This window comes from Mustelus asterias, unplaced genomic scaffold (genome assembly GCF_964213995.1).
Source record: "Mustelus asterias unplaced genomic scaffold, sMusAst1.hap1.1 HAP1_SCAFFOLD_244, whole genome shotgun sequence".
NCBI classification, from domain to species: Eukaryota; Metazoa; Chordata; class Chondrichthyes; order Carcharhiniformes; family Triakidae; genus Mustelus; species Mustelus asterias.
Window position 1 is genome coordinate 120283 of NW_027590215.1, and position 20429 is coordinate 140711.

Genomic DNA, 20429 nt, shown 5'->3' on the forward strand with positions numbered 1-20429 from the left:
CCATTACCCCATGCATTTACCCCAGCTAGTCCCCCTGACACGAAGGGGCAATTTAGCATGGCCAATCCACCTAACCTGCACTTCTTTGGAGTGTGGAAGGAAACCGGAGCACCCGGAGGAAACCTACACAGACATGGGGAGAATGTGCAAACTCCACACAGACAGTGGCCCAAGCTGGGAATTGAACTCGGGTCCCTGGCACTGTGAGGCAGCAGTGCTAACCACTGTGCCACATGCCGCCCCAGTTTAATTCTAAGTCATTCTGAGTAAATATTCTCACCAGCTCCTCTGTTGGGGCCCTGCTAAGCAGCTTTAATGGTCCGTGATTGCAGAAACTGAGCAGTCACAGGAATGTGGTCAAGATAGTCCAGTCCCAGAATGCCTCACATTCAATCTGCTATCCTTCAATTATAACAGAATATGTGGCTGTATGTAGCTGCCTCGGCCGTGGTCAACCCCAACACTGCCTTCTTGAACTGTTATAATGCCTGAGGTGTAGGTACACCCACAGTGCTGTTAGGGAGGGATTTCCAGCTACACATTCCAGACTTTCACTGGACTGTAGGTGGATACCAGATTGACATATTCCATTCAACCACTCCCAAGGTGAGTTATTCCAATTCCTTTATTGTCCAGGACAAGATATTCACAATATCTTTAAAACAGGAATTAAACATTCCCATTTGGTTTCAGGTCTTAACATATTCTGTTAGTTTGTTCTTTATTGTCAATGTCAGGCTGGGGTTGTTCCCCTTGGAGCAAAGGAGGTTGAGGGGAGATTTGATAGAGGTGGACAAGATTCTGACAGGTGTAGATAAGGTGGACAAAGAAAAGCTGTTCCCATTAGCTGATGGGACATGGACGAGGGGGACACAGATTTCAAGTTTCAGGTCAGAGATGTAGGGAGGGATGTGAGGAAGAATATTTTGATGCAGCGAATGGTAATGACCTGGAACTCGCTGCCGACGAGGATGGAGGAAGTGGAGACAATAAACAATTACAAAGGAAATTGGATGGGCATCTGGGGGAGTTTCAAACAGAAATGCTGACTAAATATCTCTGAACTTCCTCACACCCGGTCACTGTGTGATCCTTGTGAAATTTAAAACAAGGTATTCGCAACAAGACTCAAAGAACATCAGCTCACTGGAGGCAAAGTTGTGAGACCGGCCAGTCCAGCAGAAAGAAACCCTCCGACCCTCTCCATTGACTAACTGTGAGAATGAACAAAATGCAGTCCTGGATGTAATTGAGAGCAGAAACAATAACAGCAGAATCCAACCCCTGTGAACTTGTTGGTGCCTCAGTAGCTGTGATGAAATTCTGAACACTTTTTATACACTGACAAGGTGGACAGTTTCTCCCCAGTATAACTTCACTGATGTCTCTCAACAGGTGGGATAACTGAGTGAATTCCTTCCCACACTGAGAGCAGGTGAATGGTCTCTCCCCATGTGAATTTGCTGGTGTCTCTGCAGGTTGGACAACTGACTGAAACCCTTCCCACACTGAGAGCAAGTAAATGGCCTCTCCCCAGTATGAACTCGCTGGTGTCTCCGCAGGTGGGATGACTGAGTGAATCTCTTCCCACACTGAGAGCAGGTGAATGGTCTCTCCCCAGTGTGAACTCGCTTGTGTTTCTGCTGGGTGGATAACTGACTGAAACCCTTCCCACACTGAGAGCAAGTAAATGGCCTCTCCCCAGTGTGAACTCGCTGGTGTGTCTGCAGGTCGGATGACCGAGTGAATCCCTTCCCACACTGAGAGCAGGTGAATGGCCTCTCCCCAGTGTGAACTCGCTGGTGTCTCTGCAGGTCGGATGAACGAGTAAATCCCTTCCCACACTGAGAGCAGGTGAATGGCCTCTCCCCGGTGTGAACGTGCTGATGTGTCCGCAGGTCGGATGACCGAGTGAATCTCTTCCCACAACGAGAGCAGATGAATGGCCTCTCCCCAGTATGAATTCGCATGTGTGTCCATAGATTGGATAACTGGTTGAATCCCTTCCTACACCGAGAGCAGGTGAACGGCCTCTCCCCAGTGTGAATTCGCTGGTGTCTCTGCAAAGTGGATAACACAGTGAATCCCTTTCCACACTGAGAGCAGGTGAACGGTCTCTCTCCAGTGTGAACTCGCTTGTGTGACTGCAGGCTGGGCAACAGAGCGAATCCCTCCCCACACTGAGAGCAGATGAATGGCCTCTCCCCAGTGTGGCTGCGCCGATGAGCATCTAGCAGAGAGGGGGCTCTGTATCTCTTCCCACAGTCCGCACATTTCCATGGTTTCTCCATGGTGCAGGTGTCCTTGCCTCTCCCTTGGGTGGCCAATCAGTTGAAGCCTTGTCCACACACAGAACACGGGTACAGTCTCTCCCTGCTGTGAATGATGTGATATTTATTCAGGCTGTGTAACTGGTTAAAGCTCTTTATGTGGAGATGCCGGCGTTGGACTGGGGTGAACACAGTGGCTTTTGCTACCAAATAAACCTGTTGGACTTTAACCTGGTGTTGTGAGACTTCTTACTAAAGCTCTTTAGTCAGTGCACTGGAACACTCTCACTCGGGTGTGGCAGGGTGTTGCTGCTTTTCCACTCACTGATGGCCGAAGTCTTTTCAAATCGAAGTGGAAGCTTTAATCTGAAGCTCAGTGGCCAACTTCCGCATTGAGACGTCACAATGGAGCGCTGCCTGAATCAGCCAATAGGAATTACTCGGCTCCGCAGTGACGTGTCGGGGTTCCATGGCGCAGGCCCGTCTCGCGGACCCGGGAGCCCCGCCCCCGCCCTTTGTTCCCCCTCCCCCTCCTCCAGCCACGGTTTCCAGGCAACCGGCTGGCGGCTCCGGCCAGAGCGAGAAGCCGCTCGGTGATCTCCCCCTCCCCCCTCTCTCTCCTGCGGCTCCAAAAAGAGATCGAGAGCGGACCGCTGGCGGCAGCCGCACTGCGCCTGCTCCGGACAGCTGGACTCAGCAGCGCTCTCTGCGCCTGCTCCGGACAGCTCGGCTCAGCAGCGCTCTCTGCGCCTGCTCCGGACAGCTCGGCTCAGCAGCGCTCTCTGCGCCTGCTCCGGACAGCTCGGCTCAGCAGCGCTCTCTGCGCCTGCGTGCTGGGCTGCCAGCTGAGGGAGTGGGGGAGGGGACTTTGCAAAATCTTCCCATCATTTTCTTCCAAGTCCCGCAGTTTGATTTGAAACAGAACAGCTTCTGTTTGTAGCTTCACCACAGACTCAAACTTCACCACAGACTCCAACTTCACCACAGACTCAAACTTCACCACAGACTCCAACTTCACCACAGACTCAAACTTCACCACAGACTCAAACTTCATACACAGACTCAAACTTCACACACAGACTCAAACTTCACACACAGACTCAAACTTCACACACAGACTCAAACTTCACACACAGACTCAAACTTCACACAGACTCAAACTTCACCACAGACTCAAACTTCACCACAGACTCAAACTTCACACACAGACTCAAACTTCGCACACAGACTCAAACTTCACACACAGACTCAAACTTCACACACAGACTCAAACTTCACACAGACTCAAACTTCACCACAGACTCAAACTTCACACACAGACTCAAACTTCACACACAGACTCAAACTTCACACAGACTCAAACTTCACCACAGACTCAAACTTCACCACAGACTCAAACTTCACACACAGACTCAAACTTCACACACAGACTCAAACTTCACACACAGACTCAAACTTCACACAGACTCAAACTTCATACACAGACTCAAACTTCACACACAGACTCAAACTTCACACACAGACTCAAACTTCATCCTCTGGACAACATCTGTGAGGAAAACACTTTCTTTCCCCCCTGGGAAATACAGAGACAGAGAAATTCTCTGAAACTGGAATTAGAGCCAAATATACTGAGGGGGAAATGTTTGTGATTTTGTGGAACCTGTTTTTATTGTCTGAGCTTTTTAAAGTGTAATTTATCTTGTCTATTCAAATACTGTTTCTTAATGCATGATTCATTGATGTTAATTTTAGATTAATTTTTAAAGTAACATTTTTTAAAAATGAAACATTGTCTTTCAGTTTATTCAATTGTGATTTGTGGGAATTTGTTTATTATAAGGTGACCATGAGAATCGTAACAACATTGATATGTCTGGTGTTGTTATATGGTGCATATGATGTAGAGATGCCGGTGTTGGACTGGGGTGGGCACAGTAAGAAGTCTCACAACACCAGGTTAAAGTCCAACGGGTTTATTTGGAATCACGAGCTTTCAGAGGCTGCTCCTTCTCACCTGATGAAGGGGCAGTGCTCTGAAAGCTTGTGATTCCTAATAAACCTGTTGGACTTTAACCTGGTGTTGGGAGACTTCTTACTATATGGTGCATATTAGGTATATTATTTATGGATTTGTGTTACAGTTGATTTTGTTTAATTCCTGAATAGTATTGTAACTACTCTGTATATTTTCCAGTTAAAGAGTCAGCAGAGCACAAGATAAATCAATTCAGCAGCTTGAGTCCGTGCCAAGTCTCTGTCGGGGAATCCACTCAGTGCCATTTTTCCTCCATATCCCTGTTCCCCAGTACGTTTCATTCCTTCAAGTGCCCGACCAATTTTATTTTGAAATCACTGGTCGTCTCCACTTCCACCACTGTCATCGTCAGTGAGTTCCAGAACATGATTGCTTGCTCCCCAAGTCAAGTTCTTCCGCACCCATCTGTATCTCTAATCATGTAATAGAGTGCTGAATATTGCATACATTTTTAGTTCACTAAATATGCAAATTTTTTATCTGCTTAGACACAAGCCTGTGTGAAGATTTCAGGAATATTTCAGTACATGAAACAGTCAGCACGGATCTGTCGATTAGGATGAATCAGCACCCTCAGGACAATGTCTATTTCAGGTCGAGCAAAGTGAGAATGGAGGGAGAGTGTTTGGGATGGAGATTTACAAATTTTCAAGAATGAGATGAAAGAATGTTCCACAGAAACTAGAATTGTCTGTTCTGAGTTTTTACCCTGTACTGACAGCAATGATTTTTGTGAATTTCTTTCACAGGCTATTAGAAGGGGAGAATTTGCAGACACAAATCTCAACAAACATGACGTTAGGATCTGACAGAGTCACCCAATTATTCAGGATCTGAATACCATCGGCATTTGAAACTAGAATGGGAAATGTTTGTCTGTCCCTTCAAACTGTTTAAACATCAGTGTGACTGGAAAATCACTGAGACACATCCACTCGAGTGAGAGTATTCCAGTGAACTGACTGTGGAAAGAGCTTTAACCAGTTACACAGCCTGGAAAAGATTGAAGGATTCACAGTGAGGAGAGACCATGTATGTGTTATCTGTGGGGTCAAACCTTCATCTGAACCTGGAGATGTACAAAGACACTCAGACCATGGAAATGTAGGGACTGTGGGAAGGGATTCAATTGTCCCTCGAAGCTGGAATCCCTTCGATGCAGCCACACTGTGGAGACACCGTTCACCTGCTCTGAGTTTGGAAGGGGATTTCGTGATTCATCCACCCTGAGGAATCACCAGCGACTTCACATCAGGGAGAGGCCATTCACCTGCTCTGAGTGTGGGAAGAAATTCAGCGATTCGTCTGCCCTGCTGACACACCAGCGGGTTCACAATGGGGAGAGACCATTCACCTGTTGTGTGTGTGGAAAGGGATTCACTCAGTCATCTACCCTGCAGAACCACCAGCGATTTCACACGGGTGAGGGACTGTTCCCCTGCTCAGAGCGTGGGAAGGGATTCACTCACCCATCCCTCCCGCTGACACACCAACCCATTCACACTGGACCGAGGCCATTCATCTGCTCTGAGTGTGGGAAGGGATTCACTCAATTATCTAGTCTGCTGAGACACAAACGATTACACACTGGGGAAAGGCCATTCATCTGATGTGTGTGTGGGAAGTGACTCAGTCAATCATCCAGTCTGCTGGAATACTGAGGCTCCTCCCCCAATAAGAAACCTGTTCAATGCTCTGACTGTGGGAGCTGCTTTAAAACCTGAGCCTACCTGAGGGTCGACCAGCGCATTCACACTGAGGAGCCCCCGTTCAGGCGCTCTCACTGTGCAAAGAGGTTTAGAACATCATCTGACCTACTGAAACATCAGGGAATTCACACTGGGGAGAGACCCTGATAATTCCCACTCACTTTCAGCAATTTCTCATAAAACCTACCAGACTGGAAGCTTCTGCCTGAAATTTTATTTTCCCTCAGTTTCCAAACTGAGACCATTCACCTGCTCAGTGTGTGGGAAAGGATTCACTTGTTCACCCAAGCTGCTGAGACACCATGGCAGTCACACCCATTAGTGACCTTTTGGATGCTCTGACTGTGGCTGTTAATTATATCAATAGAGGTGAAGTTTATTCAGATGGAGGGCACTGATTAGATAGTTATAATGAGCAGGTAAAAAGTGGGACTCACTAATATAACTTGGAGTCAGAGTTGAACCTGTAATGTTTGATTCTGTGAACAAATCTGTACCAAATAAAGATTGACTCCACCCCAAGGCTGTCAGGATTATAACATGGTAACAGAAAATGCTTGTCTAATGGTGAAGGTTGGAAACTAAAAGAAAGTATATTTCAGACAGAAGCTTCCAATCCCAGCAGCTTTTGTGAGAAATGACTGAAAGGCAGTGGGAATTGTCAGGGTCTGATTACCTGCTGATGTTCTCGGAGTCTGAACCTTACAACCAGTGGAAGAATGAAGATGTGGACACGGGTTACATCCCGTTCAAGGAGGAAACAAGATCTGGTCTTGGCATTGTCACTTCCTAACACAAGGAAAATCAGCAACAAAGCATTTTCTGATCAGCCAAACTGCAAGTTGATAACTGCACTGGCACGGATGATTCATGTAAAGAATTCACTTCAGGTGGTTGGAAGGTAGAATCCCTGTCAATTGGTCTATGGGAGAAATCCCTAATTCCCCTCTGTGCCGGGCGATCGCCCTCCTGCTGTAAAGGGATACAATTAGTTCCATTTTCAGTCATCAATTATCTGATTGTTCCATGAAAAGAATTGCTCGAAGCAACAAATTATTGGAGATACCAGAAGAGGGTTTCTTCATGTGTAATGTTTGTACTGAAGAAGAAAAAACATCTTTTTCTTCGATTTGTTTTGAAACACTGTTTGTGTGAATTTTTGCGATCTCGGTCAGGACTGTTAACGTTTGCAGAGAAATTTGAACACCCAGTGATTAACTGAAAGAATTACATCACAAGATTCCACATTTTTAAACAAAAACAAACTTTACTGTATGTTTAAATAAAATTTAAAAAGACAACACTACAAATTGAATAGTACAGTCAATAAAGATTTATGATATAAATCTAGTTCCATTTTTTTACCTCACCCCAAGAGTTTCTTTATACTCAGCACACTGCTGGGTTCCATGTCCAGGAATCTCAGTCCACTGAAGATGGAAATTACTGCTTGTAGTCTTTTCTGAAACTTTTATTCTTCCAATAATTATAGTCCAAAGTTCCTCCTGCAAAAGGAGCGTCTTCATTGCTGTTCATTTGTGAATTTTCAAGTTCTATTTTGAAAACAGTCTGTTCAGAGTTCACATTTTGAACTTTATTTTCTTCCATGTTTGTAGTTCCTCCATTGTTTAAATCCAGAGAGAATATTCCAGTCAATTCCACATTGAAATGTCTTCTTCTTGCTCAGTTGTAGCTGCAGCTTCATTTTTAATTTCATTTCCCAGACTCAAACATTCTGGATTCTCTTTTGGAGAGAGCAAGGTCAAAATAGCTTGTGTTTGTGTCAACAACTCCTTCCTTCACTGGTCAAAATCTTCTTCTGCCATTTTAAGAATGTTGTTAAAATGCATTTTATTTTCTAGCAAAACTGTGTGATGTTCCTGTTTGGAAAATCTGGGATCTTGGGCTTCAGAAATTGAGGAATTGAAAACAAAAGCAGGGAGGTTATTCTGATAGTTTCTAAAGCTCTGGTGAGGCCACAACAGAACACTGAGCCCAGCTCAGGTTACTGCTCTTTAGGAAGGTTGGGAGGCTCCAGCAGAAAGAAACCCTCCAACCCTCCCATTTCACCAACTGTCAGAATGAACATGGTTCAGTCCTGGTTATGATTAACATGATGTGGAGATGCCGGCATTGGACTGGGGTAAGCACAGTGAGAAGTCTCACAACACCAGGTTAAAGTCCAAACTTTAACCTGGTGTTGTGAGACTTCTTACTGTGATTAACAGCAGCAATAACAGCACAATCCACCAGCAATCACTTGTGAACTCGCTGATGTGTCTTCAGGATGGATAACCGAGTGAATCCCTTCCCACATTCAGAGCAGGGGAACGGCCTCTCCCCAGTGTGGATTCGCTGGTGTGTCCGCAGGTGGGATAATCGAGTGAACCCCTTTCCACAGACAGAGCAGGTGAACGGTCTCTCCCCTGTGTGAATTTGTTGGTGTGTTTGCAGATTGGATAACTGCGTGAATGCTTTCCCACACTCGGAGCAGGGGAATGGCCTCTCCTTGGTGTGAACTCGCTGATGTCTCAGTAGGGCGGATGAATGAAAGAATCTCTTCCCACAGTCAGAACATGTGAACGGTTTCTCACCTGTGTGAATTCGCTGGTGTGTCTGCAGGATGGATAACCGAGAGAATTCCTCTCCACATTGACAGCAGGTGAATAGCTTCTCCCTACTGTGAACTCGCTGGTGAGTTTTCAAGATGGAAAACCGAGTAAATCCCTTCCCACAATCGGAGCAGGGGAATGGCCTCTCCCCAGTGTGAATTCGCTGGTGTGTCTGTAGGTGGGCTGACCGAGTGAATCCCTTCCCACATTCAGAGCAGGTGAATGGCCTCTCCCCAGTGTGAACTCGCTGGTGTGTCCGCAGGGTAGATGAATAAATGAATCCCTTCCCACACTCAGAACAGGTGAACGGCCTCTCACTAGCATGAAATCGCTGGTGCATCTGCAGTTTACAGGACCGAGTGAATCCCTTCCCACACACAGAGCAGGTGAACGGCCTCTCCCCAGTGTGAACTCGCTGGTGTACCAGGAGGTGGGAGGACCACGAGAATCCCTTTCCACAAACAGAACAGGTGAATGGCTTGTTTCCAGTGTGAATTTTCTGGTGTTCTAACAGGTTGGATGAGCGAGTGAATCCTTTCCCACACACAGAGCAGGTGAAGGGCCTCTCTCCTGTGTGAACTCGCTGGTGTGTGTGCAGATCAGATGAATTAGTGAATCCCTTCCCACACTTAGAGCAGGTGAACGGTCTCTCTCCGGTGTGACTGCGTCGATGAATTTCCAGCTCGGATGGGGATCTGAATCCTTTCCCACAGTCCCCGCATTTCCACGGTTTCTCCATGGTGCGGGCGTCCTTGTGTTTCTCCAGGTTTATTGATCAGCTGAGGTGCCCACAGCTTCAGCACAGATATGGTCTTTCTCTCCTGTAATGTTTCTTTAGATTATCTAACTGGTCAAAGCTCTTTCCTCAGTCAGTGCACTGGAACGCTCTCATTTGCATGTGTGTTTCGTGCTTTTCAAGTCACACTGACGTTTAAAATTTTCTGAAGCAGACAGAACAGAGAAACATTCTCCTTCTCGATTCAAAGGCCAATGATATTCAGGTCCTGACGATCGAGCAATTCTGGCCATTCTTCACCTGACATTTGGTTTGAGAATTCTGTCTGCAAATCCTCACCTTCTGATATTCTGTAAAAGGAATTTACAAAAGTTGTCTCTGTCAGTACAGGATTAACATTCAGCACAGACATTTCCAGTTTCTGTGGTCATATAACTGGACTAAAAACATGTGGTATAAATACTGCATTTCTTAATTAGAGAGAGGTGGGAAGGGGGAATGGGAGGAATAATTTTATCTTGACAGCGAGTGGTCAAAATCTGGAATGTCTCTGAGGATGGTTAAAGAGAAGATAAAGTTTCAAAATGATATTGGGTGGACACTCAAAGGAAAATGACATACACAGTAAGGGGATAAAGAGGACGGAATGGGACTGAGTGGATTGGAATGCAGAGAGTTGACAGGGACTCAAATTTTAAACCAGATTCCTTCTGATCTGTACTGTCACAAACTGGAACTATGTAACATAGTTACAGTACTAGATTACAAGAATGGAAATAATAAATATATTCTATAACTGAAACATGATTATTATATCTAATGTGTACTATAAAACAACACTGGACATATCTCTATTGTTATCTCCCCATAGAGACCAGTAACCTTATGGGGAGATGGTGGCATTGTGGTTTTGTCACTGGACGAGTAATCCAAAGACCCAGAGTGATGTCAGACAACTCCAAAATGGACAAGGTTTCACTTCCTGAATGATTTTCCAGCAAGCTGCTAATGTGTTGTTGGAGTATTGACACCTACCTAATAATGTCAAAAATTGCGCAGGTTTGTGCCATCCACAAAAAGCAGGACAAATCCAGCCTGGCCAAGTGCAGCCACATCAGTTCTTTTTGTTATGTATTCAATTCCCCTCACAAAACCATAACATTGTTTTACCTTTCCTAATTTTTAAAAGTTCCTCTGTGGGATCTGGGTGTCGCTGATTAAGCCGACATTTATTGTTCAAAAAAGCAGTGGTGAGCTGCCTTCTTGAACTGCTGCAGTCCATGTGGTGCAGTTACACAGTGCTGTTAGGAAGAGGGTTACAGGATTTTGATAATCAGCAAAGTGATGGAAAGGATTCTAGACAGTGCAATCAAATGGTACTTACAAAATAATAATTTGCTCCCTGAAGCTCAGTTTGGGTTCCACCAGAGCCACTCAGCTCCTAAACTCACTACAGCCTTGATCTAAACATGGATAAAAGAGGTCAACACGAGGAATCCTATCTAAATTGAGGTTAATGGGAATCAGGGCAAAACCTCTGCACTAGTTCAGTCACACCTCACACAAATAGAGATCAGGTTACAGTCCAACAGGTTTATTTGCAATCACGAGCTTTCATCAGGTGAAGGAGCAGCACTCCGAAAGCTTGTGATTCCAAATAAACCTGTTGGACTTTAACCTGGTGTTGTGAGACTTCGTACTGTGCCCACCCCAGTCCAATGCCAGCATCTCCAGGTCATATGTATAGATGGTTGTGATTGTTGGAGATCAGTCATTTCAGGCCCAAGTCATCACTTTAGGAGTTCCTCAGAGTCCTGTCCTTGGTCCAACCAACTCCAGTGACTTCTTCAATAACTTCCCTCCGCCATAAGCTCAGAAAAGGGGCGGGGGGGAGAAGGGATGTTCACTGGTGATTATACAAAGTTCAGCACTGTTCATGACTCCCCAGATATTGAAGCAGTCCATGTCCAAAAGCAGCAAGACCTGGATAACGTTCAGGTTTGGGCTAATAAGTGACAAGTAACCTTCACGACACACAAATGTCAGCCAATGCCATCCCCAACAAGAGGGAATCTAACCATCATCTCCATGATATTAAATGGCATTACCATCAATGAATTCCCCCACTATCAACATCCTGGGGATTACCGTTGACCAAAAACTGAACTGGACTAGACATATGAATACTGGACCTACAAGAGCCTGTGTCTACAAGAGACAATACACATCTCTTTAACCTGTCCTAAACCCTCTCTCCACTCACATTGTCTGTACCTTTAAGACTTGATTACCTGAAAAGACTCGCATTCCAACCATTATCTTGTAAATTGAGTTTGTGTCTTTGTGCCCTGTTTGTGAACAGAACTCGCACTCACCTGATGAAGGAGCAGCGCTCGGAAAGCAAGTGGCTTTTGCTACCAAATAAACCTGTTGGACTTTAACCAGGTGTGAGACTTCTTAAAACAAGAGCAGGTCAGAGACTGGGAATCCTCCCCAGAGTCCAGCCACAATGGCCACGCCTGCGCACTGCAGTACATGGCCCATGATCAAGATGGCGCATGCGCATTGCAGAATGTTGCCCCCTATAAAGATGGCGGCGCTAACCCGAGCCTTCAACCACAGAAGAAACAAAACGACGGCTCCCGTGTGGCAAATGGAAGGCCGATGGTTTTTCGTTGACGGTTCTGGGCCTACACCTTGTATTTATTTAGCCTCCCACACTACCTGCCGGCTCCAGTGTATTCCGCTCACCTCGTTTCTGAATCTGACCTGTTGCCAGTTTCCAACCAAACTGACCCCATCCAGAATCGACACTGCGCATGCTCCAGCTCGCTGGGCCCGGGAACAGATTGACGGCAGCTCCGGACCAATCAGAGTGAATGAGGGGCGGGGCTGGAGGACCGAGCGGGAGCGGCTGGTCCTCCAACCAATCAGAGTGAATGAGGGGCGGAGTCTCGGGCATGCGCAGTGCGGGTAATGGCGACAGACGGATCCCGGGTCAATAGGAGGTGAAGAGCGGCGCGCGGTGAATGTGGCGGGTGGAGAGGCTTCGGAAACATGTTGTTCAAATCCCGGGAAAGAACATCCCGGTCCCCCCCGTTTGTACCAAATGGAGCCGCAGCTGGTAGTGTTGGGCCTGGGCCGACTGCCGCCATTCTGTAGGTGGGAATGTGAATCAGTGCGCATGTGTCAGGCCATTCGACCCATCGAGGCTGCTCTGCCATTCAGTGCTTCATCTGATCATTGCCTTCACCCAATGTTCCTCCAGCCCCAACCTCCCCAACCCACCACTCCCTTGTCGGTAAAAATGGTGCATACTGGGGTAAACACAGCGTAACCTGGTGTTGTTAAAACGCTTACTGTGTATACCCAATGATGTGGAGATGCCAGCGTTGGACTGGGGTAAACACAGCGTTGGACTGGGGTAAACACAGCGTAACCTGGTGTTGTTAAAACGCTTACTGTGTATACCCAATGAGCCAGCTTCCATTGCTCACTGAAGGAGAGAATTGCACAGGCTACTGGACCTCTGAACGAATCGATTTCTCCTCATCTCTGTCTTCAACCCTTCCTTTTAAACTGGCTCTGCAGTTCCACATTTCCCTCTGAGGGGAAACATCCTTGCAGCACTTATCCTGTCAAGCACCCACAGAATCTTATATGCTTCAGTTACAACATTTATCTAAAATCTAATGAGTATATATACACCCTGCCCAATGTTTCCTCATTTAAAAAAAACACTTTGTGCCTGGAATCAGCTCAGTGAACCTTGTCTGAATTACTTCCAATGTAAGCATATCCCATTTTACATAATCCTGCACCCTTTTACAGGGGGTTAAAAGGGGAGCAATCGCAAACCAAGAAAAATGTTTATCTCTTATTTTCTAACCACAGTTGACACATGACTCTTGTAATCTCCTTTTACAGGGAGTTGGAAGATTTGAAGTCTGTGATTTCTCTGATTCCAATGCTTCTGATATCTTTCCAGCTGCAGCAGGAGGTTTTCAAATAGAACATAGAACATAGAAAGCCACAGCACAAACAGGCCCTTCGGCCCACAAGTTGCGCCGATCACATCCCCACCTCTAGGCCTATCTATAGCCCTCAATCCCATTAAATCCCATGTACTCATCCAGAAGTCTCTTAAAAGACCCCAACGAGTTTGCCTCCACCACCACCGACGTCAGCCGATTCCACTCACCCACCACCCTCTGAGTGAAAAACTTACCCCTGACATCCCCCCTGTACCTACCCCCCAGCACCTTAAACCTGTGTCCTCTCGTAGCAACCATTTCAGCCCTTGGAAATAGCCTCTGAGAGTCCACCCTATCCAGACCCCTCAACATCTTGTAAACCTCTATCAGGTCACCTCTCATCCTTCGTCTCTCCAGGGAGAAGAGACCAAGCTCCCTCAACCTATCCTCATAAGGCATGCCCCCCAATCCAGGCAACATCCTTGTAAATCTCCTCTGCACCCTTTCAATGGCTTCAACATCTTTCCTGTAATGAGGTGACCAGAACTGCGCGCAGTACTCCAAGTGGGGTCTAACCAGGGTCCTATAAAGCTGCAGCATTATCTCCCGACTCCTAAACTCAATCCCTCGATTAATGAAGGCTAGTACGCCATACGCCTTCTTGACCGCATCCTCCACCTGCGAGGCCGATTTAAGAGTCCTATGGACCCGGACCCCAAGGTCCCTCTGATCCTCTACACTGCTAAGAATGGTACCCTTCATTTTATACTGCTGCTCCATCCCATTGGATCTGCCAAAATGGATCACCACACACTTATCCGGGTTGAAGTCCATCTGCCACTTCTCCGCCCAGTCCTGCATTCTATCTATGTCTCGCTGCAACTTCTGACATCCCTCCAAACTATCCACAACACCACCTACCTTGGTGTTGTCAGCAAACTTACCAACCCATCCCTCCACTTCCTCATCCAGGTCATTTATGAAAATGACAAACAGCAAGGGTCCCAGAACAGATCCCTGGGGCACTCCACTGGTCACTGACCTCCATGCAGAGAAAGACCCCTCCACAGCCACTCTCTGCCTTCTGCAGGCAAGCCAGTTCTGGATCCACAAGGCAACAGCCCCTTGGATCCCATGCCCTCTCACTTTCTCAAGAAGTCTTGCATGGGGGACCTTATCGAACGCTTTGCTGAAGTCCATATAGACCACATCCACCGCTCTTCCTTCGTCAATGTGCTTGGTCACATTTTCAAAGAACTCAACCAGGCTCGTAAGGCACGACCTGCCCCTGACAAAGCCGTGCTGACTACTTTTGATCATACTAAACTTCTCTAGATGATCATAAATCCTGTCTCTCAGGATCCTCTCCATCAACTTACCAACCACTGAGGTTAGACTCACCGGTCGGTAATTTCCCGGGCTGTCCCTGTTCCCTTTCTTGAATATAGGGACCACATCCGCAATCCTCCAATCCTCCGGAACCTCTCCCGTCTCCATCGACGATGCAAAGATCATCGCCAAAGGCTCCGCAATCTCCTCCCTCGCCTCCCACAGTAACCTGGGGTACATCCCATCCGGTCCCGGCGACTTACCAACCTTGATGCCATTCAATAGTTCCAACACATCCTCTTTCTTTATGTCCACATGCTCGATCCTTTCTGTCCTCCGCAATCCAGCAGTACAACCACCCAGATCCCTTTCCACCGTGAATACCGAGGTAAAGTATTCATTAAGCACCTCCGCCATTTCTAACGGTTCCGCACAAACTTTTCCCCCTTCACCTTTTAAGGGTCCTATGCCTTCACATCTCATCCTTTTACTCTTGACATATTTGTAGAAAGCCTTGGGATTCTCCTTAATCTTACCCGCCAAGGTCTTCTCATGACCCCTTCTCGCTCTCCTAATTTCCTTCTTAAGCTCCTTCCTACATCGCGTATACTCCTCTAAATCCTTAACACCTCCTAGCTCTCTGAACCTTCTGTACGCCTCTCTTTTCTTATTTACCAGGTTCATCACAACCTTCGTGCACCACGGTTCCCGTACCCTACCAACACCCCCCTGTCTCATCGGAACGTTGTCATGCAGAGCTCCAGACAAACATTCCTTGAAAATCCTCCACTTTCCTTCGGCACTTTTCCCCAAGAATGCCTCCTTCCAATTTACCCGTCTAATTTCCTCCCTGATGACACTGTATTTCCCTTTACTCCAGAGAAACACTTTCCTAGCCTGCCTGACCCTATCTCTTTCCAATGCTATCGTGAAGGAGATAGAATTATGATCGCTATCCCCAAGATGCTCACCCACCGAGAGATCCTCCACCTGTCCAGGTTCATTAGCCAGCACCAGATCAAGAACAGCCTCTCCTCTAGTAGGCTTATCCACATACTGTGTCAGGAAACTCTCCTGGACACACCTAACAAACTCCTCTCCATCCAAACCCCTAGCCCTAGGGATATTCCAATCTATGTTTGGGAAATTAAAATCTCCCATCACGACAACTCTGTTATTCCTACATCTCTCCAGGATCTGTTTCCCCATCTGCTCCTCAACATCTCTGTTACTATTGGGCGGCCTATAGAAAACACCCAGCAAAGTTACCGACCCCTTCCTGTTCCTAACCTCCACCCACAGAGATTCCGTAGTCAGTCCCTCCACGGCGTCCACCTTCTCTACAGCCGTGACACTATCCCTGATCAACAGTGCCACTCCCCCCCCTCTCTTGCCTCCCTCCCTGTCCTTCCTGAAACATCTAAAACCCGGCACCTGAAGCACCCAGTCCTGTCCCTGAGACATCCAAGTCTCCGTAATGGCCACCACATCACAATTCGAAGCAGCAATCCACGCTCCAAGCTCATCCACTTTATTCACTACACTCCTGGCATTAAAATAGACACATCTCAGACCTTCAGCCTGAGCACTTCCCTTCTCCCTCACTCGTCTAACCTCCCTCTTACCCTGTCTACATTCCTTATCTATTTGCGAGCTAACCTCCTCGCTCTCAGTCCCCTCATTTCGATTCCCTCCCCCCAACCTTTCTAGTTTAAAGTCTCACCAGTAGCCTTAGCCAACCTTCCCGCCAGGATATTGGTCCCCCTGGGATTCAAGTGCCACCCGTCTTTTTTAAACAGGTCACACCTGCCCCTAAAGAGGTCCCAATGATCCAAGTACCCAAATCCTTGTCCCTTGCTCCAGTCCCTCAGCCACGCATTAATTCTCCACCGATTCCTGTTCTCACTCTCCCGCGGCACAGGCAGCAATCCCGAGATTACTACCTTTGCATTCCTCTTTCTCAGCTGTCTACCCAACTCCCTATATTCTCTTTTCATGACCCCTTCCCTCTTCCTACCGATGTCAGCAGTACCTATATGCATCACGACCGTGGGCTCCTCTCCCTCCCCCTTCAGGATTTCTGGGACTCGACCAGAGACATCCCGGACCCCTGCACCAGGGAGGCAAACCACCATCCGAGAGTCCCGTCTGTGTCCGCAAAAACGCCTATCTGACCCTCTCACCGTAGAGTCCCCAATTAGCACTACCCTCCTTTCCTTACCCCTTTGCACTACTGGGCCAGGCTCAGCTCCAGAGACACTGCCACCGCTGCTTCCCCCAGGTGGGCTGTCCACCCCAGTAGTACTCAGACAGGAGTACTTATTATTAAGGGGCACATCCACCGGGGTGCTCACCATCACCCGAGCTTTCTCCTTCCTCACTGTTACCCAGTTACCCTCCTCCCGTGGTCCCGGTGTGACCACCTGCCGATAGCTCCTGTCAATGACCTCCTCACTATCCCTAACCCGGCGAAGGTCCTCGAAGTTCCAGAAGTAAGTATTATTGAGCATTCATCTACAATCCAGTGCTTTTAGTGCCATGCTCTGTTATTTGTGCTCTGTTCTATCTCTCAGGCTGGTCTGACTCTTTTTCTTTGGATCTGAATTCATATCCATCCATTGCTCTGTTTCACCTCTGCCCTCTCTGATTACCTCTGTCATTGTTTAACTCTCTATTTTTCTAGTAGTAGATTTATTTTAACCGTGTTTGGTACTTTACTGTTATTTTCTTGCAACTGTATCTAAATGAAGCTTTCACCTTTTCCCATCCCTCAGCTATGTGCTTCTGATGTACCATCTCTATCTTCCAATGGTCAGGAATTCTTTTTCCTGCACTGGAGATCATTTCTCTTTTGCTCATTGGCTGATATTAAACATCAAATCTGCACCATAATTCCCTGGAATTGAAGATTTGAAGTTACTGTCAGATTAGCCATGATCTTATTAAATGGTGGAGCAGGCTTGAGGGGCTGAATGGCCTACGCTTGATCCTGATTGTATATCCATATTGATTCTGCACACTCAGATATTTTAACTCTGTTCTCTTGCCACAGTTACTAGCTAACAAGTTAAGTATTTTCAGTATTTGCTCTTTTTATTTCAGATTTTCAGCAACCACAGTATTTTGCTATTATTTTGTTGCAGGCGTTTGTCCCAGAACCGAGCCTTGAAGCAGAGATTGACCAATTAAGAATGACTTGTATCGGGGCGGGTGTTGGTTGTGGACGTTGATCTGTATTTTCCAGTTACACACACTTTTTCACAGTGTTGGTGTGATTGAAATGTGGCACACTCATGGTGCCACAATTAGATCAGTACAGATATCTCACGGGGTTGTGTGATGGAGGAGATTTCAGAGATGGGGTGGTTAAGTCTAGAGGTACAGGGTCGGAAGCTCAGTTTTGGGTAAAGGATGGCAGTAATGTTGTGAAATTAATTTCACTTCAGATAGTTGCTCGGGAGAAGGATAGCGCGGTTAGGGAGTGAAGTTTGTATTGGGGCAATCTCTCTCGTGTGTATGTATATATTATGTGTATATATATCACTCTGTCTCTCTTCACCCATTGTGTCCAGAGTCTTGTGAAGGCACAGAACAGATGGCAGGTTCTCTTCCCTGAAGGATATTACTGAACCTGTCTGATTTTTGTGACAATCCAGCAGTTTCCATGGTCACGTTTTCCTAGTGCCGGCCCCACAAATTACCAGATTCATTCAGCTCAATTTCACAATCTGCCTTTGTGTTCTTGTGGGTTCTCTCTCACTCCCTTTTTTCTGTTTTAAATCAATTTCACAGGGCTTTAGAAGGGGAGGATTTGCAGTCAGGAAACTGAAATCAAAAACACATCAAAATCTGACGGGGTCACCTAATTTATCATAACCTGAATTTCATCGGATTTTGAACATGGAAGAAAGAAGCACCGTTGACAGTGGAGAGAAACTGTACAGTGTTCTGTGTGTGGGCGAGGCTTCAGCCAGTCAGCTGGCCTGTCGAGACACAAGCGCAGTCACAACAGGGAGAAGGTGTGGAAATGTGGGGACTGTGGGAAGGAATTCACTCATTCATCTGCCCTGCAGAATCACCAGCGACTTCACAGTGGGGAGAGACCGTTCACCTGCCCCGAGTGTGGGAAGGGATTCACTCGGTCGGCAACCTTGCTGAATCACCGGCGTGTTCACACTGGGGAGAGGCCATTCACCTGCTCTGTGTGGGAAGAGATTCACTCAGTCATCCCACCTGCTGACACACCAACGTGATCACACTGGGGAAAAGCCATTCACCTGTTCCGTGTGTGGGAAGAGTTTCACTCGGTCATCCCACCTACAGACACACCAGCGAGTTCACTCTGGAGAGAGACCATTTACCTGCTCCGAGTGTGGGAAGGGATTCATTCAATTATCCAACCTCTTGGTTCACCGGCAGGTTCACACTGGGGAGAGACCGTTCACCTGCTCCGAGTGTGGGAAGGGATTCACTCAGTCCGGCAGCCTGCATTTACACACAATGACTCACACTGCGGAGAAGCCATTCACCTGCTCAGAATGTGGGAAGAGATTCACTCGGCCATCTGACTTGCTGACACACCAGCGAGTTCACACTGACGAGAGACCTTTTAAATGCCCAGACTGTGGGAAGTGCTATAAAAGTTCCAGCCAACTGATGTCCCATCAACGCGTTCACACGGACGAGAGACCATTCAAGTGCACTGACTGCGGGACTGGGTTCAGGAGATCAACAAACCTGACTGTTCACCAACGAATTCACACCAGGGAGAGACCGTTCACCTGCTCCGAGTGTGGGAAGGGATTCACTGATTTATCCACCCTGCTGAAACACCAGCGCACACATACTGGAGAAAGGCCATTCACCTGCCCTAAATGTGGGAAGGGATTCACTCAGTCAGCCAACCTGCTGAGGCACCAGCGAATTCACACTGGGGAGAGGCATTCACCTGTTCCCAGTGTGGGGAAAGGATTCATCGAGTTATCCAATCTGCTGAGACACCAGCCAGTTCACGAGTAACTACCACGATTTGGTTTTGCTGTTAACCACATCCATGTTCACTGGGATCTGGGTGTTTTTCTTCCTCCTCTTCCCATTTTACTTGGAATCACCACAAAGCTGCTTCACCATCTCCTCCTGTCAGTCACCATCCCTCTCCCAATCCCATTATATTTCTGTCTCTGTCCACCACATCTTTCCATCTGGTCTTAGACATTCCTCCTCTCCTTCTTCCTGACAGTCCCATGTCCATCACTCCCCTCACCACATTTCCTCCCTCACTCTCCATAACAGATGTCCAGACCATTTCAATCTCTTCTCCACTACATAGAAACATAAAAACTAGAAACAGGAGTAGGCCATTCGGCCCTTCGATCCTGCTGCGCCATTCATTATGATCATGGCTGATCATCGAATTCAATATCCTGATCCCTTTAGTCCCAAGAGCTATATCTAATTTCTTCTTGAAATCACACAATGTTTTGGCCTCAACTACTTGCTGTGATTGTAGATTCTTCCTTTTCAAGTTCAGTGATAATTTTCTATCACAGAATATTCCACTGCACATCTTCCAATTACTGCAGCCAGAGCTAATCTGTTTCTTCATTTCCAAATTTCCATCTCCTCCCATCACTGACCCCAGGAACTTGAAGCTACTCATATTCTTCAAGTCTTCACCCATAATCTTTACACCTTCACTCTGATCCCCTTCCCTAATCTCAATTTGACAGTCCAGAAATTGGATCTTTGGTTCATTAGTGTC

General features: G+C 46.9%; 1 protein-coding gene across 1 annotated transcript; it reads right to left on the minus strand.

Annotated features, from left to right (window-relative positions):
• Positions 1 to 1388: 1388 nt before the first annotated feature.
• LOC144485906 (uncharacterized) lies at positions 1389 to 20348 on the minus strand. The gene is made up of 4 exons (XM_078203974.1): positions 20246 to 20348; positions 9705 to 9715; positions 8612 to 8708; positions 1389 to 2230 (listed from the first exon to the last, which is right to left on the minus strand). The coding sequence occupies exons 1-4, from the start codon at positions 20346 to 20348 to the stop codon at positions 1389 to 1391; spliced, it is 1053 nt and encodes a 350-aa protein (XP_078060100.1).
• Positions 20349 to 20429: the final 81 nt, after the last annotated feature.